The 12,365-nt window shown below is 47.7% G+C and overlaps 1 protein-coding gene across 6 annotated transcripts in view; it reads right to left on the reverse strand.

Annotated features, from left to right (window-relative positions):
* LOC1280360 (POU domain, class 6, transcription factor 2) overlaps positions 1 to 9,649 on the reverse strand; it is a 54,001-nt gene extending 44,352 nt beyond the window's left edge. For 4 of the 6 annotated variants that reach the window (XM_061653806.1, XM_061653809.1, XM_061653808.1 and 1 more), the window contains exons 1-2: positions 8,438 to 9,649; positions 2,759 to 3,019 (exon numbers count right to left, since the gene is read on the reverse strand). In XM_061653806.1, coding sequence (XP_061509790.1) covers positions 2,759 to 2,956 — 198 coding nt within the window. In that variant the 5' untranslated portion in view covers positions 2,957 to 3,019; positions 8,438 to 9,649. The remainder of the gene's footprint in view (positions 1 to 2,758; positions 3,020 to 8,437) is intronic. The other 2 variants (XM_061653804.1, XM_061653810.1) reach the window with 2 other exon arrangements.
* Positions 9,650 to 12,365: the final 2,716 nt, after the last annotated feature.

Consider the following 12,365-nt stretch of genomic DNA (forward strand, 5'->3'; position numbering starts at 1 on the left):
AAAATAACAATTTCAAGCAGAGGGGGGGCTAAGTGTAATTCACTAATACTACTGGCGCGCTCTGAACCAATACCAACCATATTTCCAGAGGTCCAGAGATCCGAGTACAAACTTGCGTATTAAATTATATCTTTCGACCTACTTGCTCTCTCGCTCTCTCTGTCTCTTTCTCACCCGACAACCTTTCTTTAATTGTCCCTCTAGCATCGTCCACCCTCCTCCCGCCGCACGCCTTCTCCAACAGCCAACATCCATCAAGGCATGAGTCAGAGACAGTGGCTGTGGCCGAGTTAGTGGTTTGGGCTTTAGATATTCATTATGCGACGTGCGAGTTCTGGTCCGTGGGCCGCATTCAAGTGGCTTTCAAAACGCCTCCCCCTCCCTCTGCCCCATCTCCCCCTCCATCAACCTTTGCTGTCCTTTCGTTCGGCAGCGAGCGGAGCGGCTCGCGCAACGCTGCCACGATCAGAGACGGATCGAACGAAATAAAAAGTAATTTGTCATTTGACACGATTATCGATTAGCCGTGGTGCAGCGCACGGTGGCGGCAGTCGATCGGCGATCGAAGGGGAAGCCTTCTTAGAGATTAATTGATCGATCGGTGTGTGCGGGGCCCCGCGCGTGTGCCCAACCGGCGACAGATGCTCCGTGGCCTTTTTTAGGCACACCGTTTGTAGCGGGCCGGGAATTGATTACGCTAATCGTTATGCTCGAAACCGGCCACTACTTACCTCTGCGTGTGTACGTGTGTGAGAGTATCGATGTTGATTCGCGATCGTTATCGCTGGTTAACAGCCGTTGAAAAAGGGTTAGAAATGAGTTTGAGTTTGTGCTGCCAGCCGAGCTGTTGAATAATGCGGCGATGGAGTAGCGCCTGTCGTATGCATTACAAATTACTAACACGACATCGACCAGCAGATTATGTGCACGTGTGTGGTTTGTCTGCTTAGCAGGGGAAGGGTAATGTTTAACCATGTATTCAAAATTACTACACATAAAAAAAACAATGTATTGTAATTTAAGCGAGCAAACGTGTTTGATGAAATACGATCTTCGCTTTCGATCTCACTTTGTTAAAAGATAAATATTGAAAAAAATCACAATTAAGAGCATCCCACAGTGTGACCGAATCCTTGGTATAGAATCTTCCAAACCCTGCAAATGATCTTTCAAGCTTAATTCAGTTATATATCGTTCTAAACTTTTACCAAGACAACATTGAACGAAGAACTTTTCAATTGATCTGATCTTGGAAAATAAACTTTGAATGTTTCGAATAAAAACGATTAGAAGCATTGTAGGTGGGAACACATACTTCCCATAAAACAACTGAATTTAATCTACTCAGACCCGAGCCTTGTGAAATCACTTTTCAAACCACAATGCTGCCAGCGATGAGTAAAAATACATTTTGAAAACAAATCATCTAATCCATCGTTGCTTCAGAATGCACACAATTTTGTCTACTTGAAGGCGTCAAGCAAAGTTGTGCAAAATTTCTGAATTCTTTTTCCTCTCCTACAACCGCCGTTCAGCTTCACCATTTCCATCCTCTTCCAACAAACGCTTATGTACACCTCTAGCTGTGCCCACAAATGCACCCAAGATTATATAAATTCTTGACAAAAGTCGGCCCTCGGGAAAACGGGCGGAGCACTCCAAGGCAGCCATCGTCGAATGCACACTTCCTCCTGGCCGAACTTCAGCCGCATCAAGTGCCTGCATATTATCTATTATCTATGGACATCCTTCCACCTCATCTCTCCTCGCAGCACAGAGGACGCTCCCGTCCTGTCCAAGTGCTAAATAATGTTTCTTCTTATTGATTTGCAAAACTTTTGCGATACACACAGACACACAATGCAGCCGATGCACACACTGCTCGAGTGAACAAGCACACACACATACACACACACATACATACGAATGCAGGAAGATAGTTTATCTTTCAAAATTGCAAAGTATAGTATAACATTTGCTGTTTTAATTATAAATCAATTGCATTTTGCCTCTTCACTTTTACATGCACACAGCATACCATCCTCCCTCCCCGTCCCCGACTCCTCTACTGCGACTGAACTTTTGCCCCACACTACCCCTGCATATTATTGAAGGGTGTGGGAGCATATTTTAGTTGCAAAGTTGCCCCGTTTCCTTCCCACCAGCCCGTGCGATGTGTCGATATATGCACCACTTTGTTTCGCTTCCAGTGGACCATATGTGTGTGTGTGTGTGTTTTGGCTTTATTGTGTTAGTGGTTATATGTGCATGTGTGTGTGTGTTGTGGGCACAATAGGAGGGGTTTTCCGGCTTCCTGTTTTCCCGTGTTTTGTTTCCATCCTTGCCCGTTTCCTTCCATCACCGCCCTTGCCAATGCCCAGTTAGAGAACGAAATGGAAATTATTTACTTTTCTAGTGGCATCGTCCCCGTGCTAGCAGAGCCAGCGCAATGGCAAACGCCCTTCCCTCTATCCCAAGCATATGTGTGTGTGTGTGTGTGGTTGCTTCGTTTTGCTGCATGTTCTAATTTTGTGGTAATTTAATTTTTAATGAAGATGTTTGCCTTTCGGAAAACTCCCCGTCGGAAGGTCCGAGGAGCTTTTCTGTCTGGTAATTGGAACCTATTGCTTCGTTATCAACCGGTATTAATGAACCGACCTTCCTTTACCGATTGGATCGATTCGTGTGTGAGAGAGAGAGAAAGCAAGGACTTTTATTTAAACAAGGTTTCTTGGCAGCACAGACCAGAGCTACTTACCTCTAGTTTATAGCTAAGGATGCGATCGCCCTTGTCCGAGGCGGCGCCGTAGTGCGCTGCTGCGATCGCGTTCGCGTACTCCAGTTCCTTCCGGACGGTGCTAAAGTCATGGCCGGCTCCTTCGCATGGCATGCTGATACCTAACATTCCACAGTGGCTACTATTGTTGTTCTCGGGGTCCGCTCCACCGTCCTCCATATTCCATCGTTTCGTCTCAGCAAAGCATCGCCGAAAGTGGGTACATCACTGCCAAGCGGGAAGCTGGGGAGGAGATTTTTGTTTTTTGTTTTTGTTTTTTTTGGTAAGAGAAAGAAGAAAATTAAAATTAAGCTAAGCCTCTAATTAAACTACAATGGTATGCAAATGTTCCAAATAAATCCAAATTATCTCTTCGTGTCTTAATTTCGCACACATCTCTCAGCGTGAAGCGTGAAGGTAAAACGTGCACATTGCTCGGACTGCACTCGACATAGCATCACAGAATGCGGTCAGTGTGCGGTATCCTCTCTGCCCACTGGACACTGCCCAGTTGACCGACAGTACCGACGGCGCGACGGCAATCAGAGCCCCCGTGATCGCGCGCGCTAGAACGAAAATAAAATGTAGAAAAAGGGACGCAGCTGAGCCTACCCCTTGGGCACAGGCGTGTGCAACAAATAAAAATAATAAAAGCAAAAACGCGCGCGCACACACACACACACACATGTGCGGGCGACAGTCGTGGCAAGGCGAGGAGACTCCAGTTTTAAAATTAAATCACATTAACGGTTGGACAGAAGCGGGCAAACACAAACATCGACACGGCGGCGCGTGTTACACACAGCCCAGCTTATGCACACACGCGGTCAGTGCGGAACGTTTCGCGCGTGGGCAGTCTGGGTTGGAATGAATTAAGAATATGTGATTTCACTTCACCTTCTGCAGCCGCCTCGGTTGCCTGGCCGGCCAGCCTTCCCCGGGTGCCAAGCACAAAAACACAACTGCCGTGGAGCTACTGCTGCCTCGGAGACAGTTGGTGCGGGCGGTAATCGAGAAGCGGCCCCGGGAGCGGAGGAGAATATCGTTGCAGTTCACGTAAAATGGCAAATTAAATTAAGACAACTTTTGCTTCCTTGTCGATCCAGGCTGGCCACGATAGAAAGTAAGAAATTACACGATGGAAATGGCAACCCGTGTGTGTTTGTAAGCGTGCTGAGAGTGTGTCGAGAAGATTGCAACGAAATTTAAATATATGTACGTCGAGAACAAATGAAATAATCCAAAGAAAATGTGTAAGAAACCCATTTTTGGACAAGCGAGCGACAAATCGCAAGCGACCGCGTGATGCATTGCACAGAAAGTTGCGCTCCATAAATCAGCTCCCCGGGGTTTAATGCTGAACCCCGTAGGAAGCAATGGGTTAGTTCTAAGCAGCATTAGCCACGAGACTAGCGCCGAGCGAAGGGAGAAACCGAGCGAACTTGGGAGGACAGCTGCAGCGCGCTCGGTTGCGCTCCTGGCGCGTCGCTTCTGGGCGCCAGCCTGCGAACACTAAGATTACTGATCAATAAATCAGCGGCTAATCACATGGAAACAATGTGCTAAAAACCGGCATTCCGAAAACCGGTAAAGATATCTCAGCCGCACTTTGACGCACACCCGAGGAACGGGCCGCAAACACACAAGCGGTCGTCGTCGTCGTCGTTGCCGTGTGTCCCGGGGCAGGAATGTTGCAGCTGTGGTGCATATTCATTTGCATGGGCTAGGTAATTCAATATATGAAGCACACGCTGGTGTGCGTCTGTGTCTGTGTGTGTGTGCGTGTGTTTGCGTCAAATGCATTGCTTAATTACGCATCGTACGTACGTCACCGTAATGAGGTTGGATGTAAGTGATTAATATTGTTTCCCGTCCAGCCAACGCGCTTCTAGAAGTGTTCCTCCCTTTCGTTCGCTGTTTTTTTTTTATACATTTGCGAAGGTGCGCCACCATGCCATGGGGGTTTTACCAAGCGACCGAGCGACCGAATCGATTGCAGAAAGTTGAAGAAGGGGCAGAAAGGAAAATTATACACTTTATACGGCGAAATTCGGGAAAAAGGGGTTGCATTATGGAAGGCCGGAAAGGGTTTTTTTTGAGTGTGTGTGTGTTGGTGCGTGAGTCGTTTGAAATTTGGGAAAAATTCTGTTGCGATTGGCAGAAGGGTCATTAATGCGGTTGCTCAGCGAAGCGGGAAGGGTTTTTTGATTTTTCATACACTTTGTGCCGGGTGTGCCTGGTGGTGATTACTCGATTAATTATACGATAATGCACAAATGCGATTTAAAATTGGGCGTTCCCCTTCTTTTTTGCGTTCTATTGAAGTTCAAATACAAATACAGTTGCTATAAAAACTAATATTACGGTACATTTAAATACGTAAAATGCGAAAATAATGAATTTTTTAAATGAACATAAATGCAAATTTTTTTAAAATTACAATTCATAAAATCCCACCAGAGATCAAAACCAACAAGCAATAAAGAAGGTTACTCAAACTCAAATTTCTAACACAAATCACTGTTCAATCTGTTGTTCAATTCGTTCAATTTACCAAACAGATCACTCTTTATTACTGTTCCTTTTGACGCCAAAATTGCCTTGTTTGCGAGCTGAAAACATTCGCCACCGTACGACGATGACAACTTACAACCATCAATTCAATCACTTTCAATTCAACACCTCAAAGGACTTGCCAAAAAAATAACGGTTCAGCTTTTCAAAATGACGGCTAATCACTTCCTAATGATTGAAAATCAAAACTGACATGTGCATCGGGACCTATTTTCATTCGCAGCGTGCCGCTTCGTTCGATAGTAGCTTGTTGAGAATCGTTTTCCCTTTAAAAGAAGCGTGCAAGTACGGCCAGCTGGGAGCACCGGCAGAAAGACCCTTTATCGTGGCAATATCGAAGCAACTAGCTGCAGCAACCGGGCCACCGGGCTTCGTCGTTTCACCTTGCCTTGAGTATCCCAGCTACAAATCTGAAACTATGTGGCCCCGCGTGCATGGCCAACCCATTAGCCGATAAGGTTCCCCCCCCCCTGAAAGGAAAGCCCGAAAGTAAGATTGGCTACTAGTTTTATTTATTTATTTGCTTTTGTGTTTGTGCCCTCCTTGCCAGCGAGCTCCCTCCCGATACGGAGGAAAACAATCGAGACAACAATCAGTGCTACAAGCTGAACTGGCCGGCCGTCCGTCCGTCGTCGTTCTCGGTGGAAGCGGGCCAACATAAATCCACACGTGGTGCTGCACATAGCCGCTTTGGAAGGTGAGGAATTGCACGGCATGTGTGTGTGTGTGGGTGTTTGTGCAGGGAAAGGGGTTAATTTGCACGCGCCCGACCTTCTCCCCCCCTTTTCCCCTGTTCGGCACAGTGGAATCCGTGTGTGAGGTCCGTGATTGTCGAGTGATATACCCCCGAAGTGCCGACCGGCCGTACACACGAATGCACACTCAGCCCGGTTCTGGGCCGAGGCCCCCACCCGCCTATCTAATCGAGAAGAGATTCTGCAACATCACACCACCACCGAAACCCGACCATTTAGGCAGGGAGAAGAGAAGGAGGAGGAACATAGGATTGTGTGGTCTCCGGCAGGTCCTTCCTCTCTCTCTCTCTCTCCTTTCACAATGCGTGTGGGTGGTTGGCAAGCGAGGATGGCGAGAAGGGGGCTGGCAGAGCATATCAACATCAGTAGCAACCAAAAGGGCTCCAGCATTAATTTCAATTCCATGTTTCGGTAGACAACGCGGTCACCGGGGTTATCCGAATCTTAAAGGCGTACCTACTGCACTTAATCGGATGCTGCACACACACTGGCCACTGGGCTCGGCCCCAAAACTGGCCAGCACTGGGTGAAAAGGGAACGGGCGGGCTGTGGGGTCGGGTGAGAGTAAAAGAATTCACCTCACAAAGCGGTGCATTGGAGAGTGCATAATGCAGAGCGCGTGCAGATTGATCCAGGTGTGTGTGCGTGTGTGTGTGTGTGGGAAGGAAGATAATGGCCGAGAAAGTAAATCTTCCACTGGATAATATCGATTAGCACACCATTTCGGTGTGCCGGTCGGGTATGTTGCTTATTATAATTTTATTTAAATTGCTTTCCGAGCCTTTTGCATAGTTGCATCTACATCAGATCGGCGGGTTGAGGATGGTTTTATATGAAAAATGAAACATAACTAAAAAGTTGTTACAACGAACGATTGCCTTTGTTTTGCGGTATACTTTAAGCCGTAATCGCTTTACAAAACGCATTTCTATCTCTTTTGCAAAGTATTTTAATCGATTTGCTAATGCTCTACATGCTACTAGCTACATCCCCCCCCCCCCTCACCACGGGCCCAATTGTTTTGCCGGGCAGGCGAAATAGCTCTCTAATTAAACATTTCGAACCATCCTTTGCCAGCGCCGGCGTGGCACAAGTGGCCGAACGGTATTAGCAGCCAGCCCCGTGTCTTTGTGGCCGGTGCCGTGTCTTATTATACCCGGGGTGAATTATTACACTCGTATCGCATTAGAATCGCAACAAAGCGTGCTTGCAAGTGTGCAACAAAGCGGATGCGACAGTAAACCTAGGATGGGGGAGGGGGGGGGAGGAGATCCAGGGAAGGGATTGGCCGGTAGAATACCACACCTCGCATAATAACGATTAGAAAGAACGATGGAACGGAGCTTGTAAACGTGTGTGTGTGTGTGTATGTGTTCGTGTTTGCTTCTTGCTCGAACCATGAATCGAACCCCGTACGGGGCTTCATTGCATGGCATAAATTATCCCATTCACGGTGCAAAGTTTTGGCCAATTTGATGGTAATGGGGGGTGACGGAGACGGGGGTTTGTTACAATAACTATAATTGGCCATTTTAAAATGGGTTTGTAAGCGGCGAGCGGATTGCTGAAATAGAGGTTTAATTTCAAAACATGGCTCAGCAAGTGTTGAATTTTGAGGGTTTTCTCTGGTTTCAAAATGGAGTCTTGCAGTGACTGTAGCTCCACTACTTGCTCTGTATCGTTTAATTAATTCAAAAAGCCTCTTATTCTTTCCACAAAAACCAATTTTCGCCTACTTTTTCTAAACATTCGCACAGAACTCCAACACAAAACTTGTCCCACGTGCGAGCTGCTGCCATTTGAGCGCGAAACAGCGACCCGAACGCGTCGGCAACCGCCAGCAAGCAGAAGAGCACACCCCACGGGGCGGCAGCCTGGTTGAGTCACACACGCGGGCTGTTTTTATATACTTTTCCCGCACGTGCTGCCACGTGTGTGTGAGCGCGCGGTGGCGAATTCTACATAAGCACATGCATACATTTATTATCCGCAAACGTCAAAATTTGCGCTTGTACATAAATATGGTTGCAGGCTGCGAGCCAGCATGCCGGCATTTCCCCGCTGCAGCCGGATGGGCGCACAGCACTCCTCCCACCTCAGTTGGGGACAGCCAGCTGATGTTGAGCTGGCACGGCGGAAGCAGCGTACATAGTAAAAGTCTCCCACCAACCCCTTTCCAACGGCCGGTGCGCCGTGCAGCATGGAATTCGTGGCCGGCACTTGTTGGAACGCGCGTTGTCATTTGACACTTGCGCCTGCATCATCATGATCATCATCATCGGGCGACACACTCCGAATGGCATTCTCCACATTCCAGCCCTACGAGACTCACCTGCTGCACAACAACAACACTGCCGGGATGGATGAACGGAGGCGGTGTCCCGTTACAATACGATCCCTTCTTCCCGGTGTCACGGCGCTTTTCCGGTATCACTCAACACTCAAACGGCGAGCTGGCGTGCGTCTCTGCCGATGACAGGCCGGTGTGCGATGATGCGTGCAAAAATACATAAAAATCCCGCCAGCTCTCGCGCGCGCACTGATGCTATTATTCCGTGGCGGAAGCGTTAATGAGTAGAACAACACCAAGTCGGACGTGTTGGAGTCGTTTACGACAATCACATTAGCGCTGGCGAAGGGTGTGAGCGCTGAGACAGACAGTACGGACCCGGACCCGACCGACACGCTCGCTTGTTCCTTCCGTGGGCGAGCTTTATGGTGCGTGCAATCAAAATTGAAGAAATGGTTTGTTTTGGAGATGGTTACGGAATTCTTCAGTACATTAGTGCTGCACACGAAGCTCCCTTCGCAACAGGAAACGGACTCACTTCGACACCGACACTTCACTGGTTTTGCATCGCTTTGGCACTGCCTTTTCCACCACTTGTGTACGTTTTATGCCACACATTAATCGTTACCGGTTAGGACACCTTCAGACGGGCGTAGTAATTAACGGTGCTGGATTGTGTTTCTGTGAGACCGCACAAATTGTTCCCTTCACCCAGCACGGGGTTCGATTTACACGCTGCACTTTCACTGTCAGTATCGGCAGACACACAAGCAGTTTACAGAACGCACAAACAACAGTTAAACAATCAACACTCACACACACACACCCCTTTGGCAAAGTATCAGCTGGCTTGGCCGTTCTTGAGACGGTGGGCCTCGCGCAAAGCCTACTCGATCGTGTACAAATCCCGCACTCTAAAGTGTTTTCATTGCCGTACTCGGAAGGACATTTTTACGTTGCAATTTGTAACCCTTTCTTTCGTCCACTTTCGTCCCACCAACAACTAATCCCTCGCCCAAACACAAACGCAGCGCACCAAAAGCTGCTGCTGCTGTAGACACGCGCGCAAGTGATACGCAAGCACGATGGCGACGGCGGCCAGCCCCGGTTCAGACAGTGTGTGCGTCAGCTAGAGACTAAAGACTGCGACTAAACTAACGGTCGCGTTAAGGAGTGTTATTATGCTGTGAGTGTGTCTCGCGTGGTGCCCTCCGCTCAGCTGCGAACCGAACACACGGCGTGTGCGGGCTGCTCGGCTTTCCAAGTGACGTTTGGTTTTAATTTTTCGCCCCCTTGCTCGCTAGGGGTGTATTTAATTTTTGTTTTGTTTCGCGTGTACGGTGGATCCCGCAGGGGGGCAGGAGGGGGAAGAGAGGAACGGAGCGGTAACACACATGTGTGTCTATTATTCTATCAACATCCTCCACAATAACGTTCACTCTCTTTCTCTCTCTCTCTCTCATGCTCGTCAACAGTTGTTGAGTGTATTGAGGCCCCGCGCACTTCGGGCGGGCGAAGTGTGTATTAGTCATTTTATAATTATAATACATAATAAAACACGAATAAAGTAGCGTATGCCGGTTTGCCCGCGCGCGTGTATGTGTGCGAGTTGATCGGGGGTTGATGTTGTTGTTGTTGCCTGCCGCTGCTGCTGCGAGTGTGTGAGTGTGCGGCTTCGTTTGGTATTTGACGACGCATACAAATTCAGCCAGCACGCATGCTACGATTATTATTTCTCGCTTCGGTCGGTTGTTTTTCTACCCTTCGACAGTCGCTGCAGCACCCTAGCCGGGTCTGTGGTGAGCATTTCAACCCTTTGCCAGTTTTATTTCTTTGATTTTGGACGCAAATGCAAAGTATTTAGCCTGGTATTGCGATATAATGAGCATAAATCTGTCTTTTGAATGGTTGTATTAAATGCTATTAGAATCTGATTGGAAATTACATATTCAGACATCCCATGTTTTGCAATAAATTTTGCACAATTCATATCCAATAAAAAAAAGAATTAAATTAAAAATAAGTACTAGAAACATACGAAAAAATATGTGAAAATTTGTAAAAATAGATAACAACCCAATAATAATAAAATTAACCACACTGCCACACGCACGGTCACACCAGTGTCAAATGGGTATATGTAATCAACGCGCTCGAAAAGCCGACGAAGGACCGACGAACAAACCCGAACCTAAAATCACACATACACCAACAGCGATACTTACTGACACACAATAAAACTGCCATGCCCCTTGCGCCACCGCCACCGCCACCAGGGGTGCGTGCATTAATGCAACTGCTTACTCATTCATACAAATTCGATGCACAATTTAACTCACACTCCCTACCGTGGTGAGCTGAGCGAGTGAGAAAGAGCGAAAAGGCGAGCGAGAGAGAGATAGAGTGAGCGAGAGCTTGTCAGAGTTGGCAACTCTCTTGTTTGACTTTTTACGGTGGCTCTTGCTCTTTTATGCTAGTGCTTTCCCGTTCTTCAGTGCACGGGGATGCATTCGGGGATGCAACTGCAGTCGAGAAACATGCACTCGGAGTTGTTTGTTGTTATAAATTTTATTTTTGTTTTTTCATGTTTTGAAGTCTGTTAAACGGTTTTTTTTTATATTCTTTTATTTCATGTATGTATCGTGTTTTAGGTACCTTTTTCAAATTTATTTTGCCATTTGTTATATTATTCTTTATGTTTGGCTTTCTTCTCTATCTTTTTATGAATTAGTTTAAGATAACCAACACTTTCTTTTCGTTTCTTATATGTTTTTGCAAAGTTCTCTGCATTATCTTCCCCACATTACTCGAACGCACTACTTATAAACGCACTCACACACGTCCGCTGACTGACATGCTTGTGTGCGATTAAAAAGGAGGCATATTATTTATCCTTGCCCCCCCCCCCCCCTTCGCAAGTTCCCTAAATCTTTCGAAAAGCCCCCCCGACAGTACTGCAGTTGATTACTTGCCCCTCGACGATGCTCCTCCGTAGGCCGGGACTTTCTGAAGTAATTTTTCTCTGACTCTCGTTCTCGCTCACCACAGGCGCTTTCTCTCTCAGCTTGTACTTGTGGCTGGCGGTGGTTGCGGTGCGCACTGGTGTGGGTAGATTTCATTGAGAAAAAGGAAAATACAACCGAGCGATGCTCACCTACATAAACCAGCCCCTTCTTCCCCCACCCCGTGCTGCATACATAGACGCTGAATCGTTGGGGTGCAATCTGTCTCTCTTTCTTGTCCACTTCAGGGCGCTCTTTCACTTTTACTCGCGTGTGCGATTCTAATGCTTCCTTCCACTTCCCGAGATGATGTGTTTAATTGCAGTGTTCCGTCTCGCTTGCACCGGGCAGCACCAATACCAACGGCTCAGTGTCTCATTTCCCGAACCACCACGACACACAGACCACGACGACGATGACCAGGCTCACGTGGAAAGGCGCGCGCCAAATACGGTGTGGACATGCAAAGCACAAGGTCCGACACTAAGAAGGGGAAAGGGGCATGGGGTGAAAGGACCACAGAAAGGGTTGATTCCGAAGCGGCAATCGAAGCGGCGAGCATGCGCCGGATCGTTTGTAAACATCGCTCGAGCGCGCGCGGGCACTAGCGAGCGACGAAAATTAAGAACGAAAGCATAAATTCAAATTACGGAACTGCTGCTGCTGCTGCTGTCCGAGCCTTCTAACGGTCTTGGGGCTCCACACACACTCACTCACAGGGGGACCTCCTTTGCACATTTAGACACAAGCAGCGGCTATCAATTAATTGGCAGTCGGTTTCGTGTTTCTTCGGGACCTTCGGTATGAAGTCACGCCCGCTCGCATCATCATGCAGGTTGCATTATCAAATGGCATTATTATTAATAGCTACTTATTACGCCGCCATGGAGTGCATTGGAGTGCCGTAGCTAGACGAAGGGACCCGCCACTGTCCCGCGCCAAAAGGAAGGATGAAAATTAACGCCATT

Source organism: Anopheles gambiae, chromosome 3 (assembly GCF_943734735.2).
Source record: "Anopheles gambiae chromosome 3, idAnoGambNW_F1_1, whole genome shotgun sequence".
Taxonomy (NCBI): domain Eukaryota; kingdom Metazoa; phylum Arthropoda; class Insecta; order Diptera; family Culicidae; genus Anopheles; species Anopheles gambiae.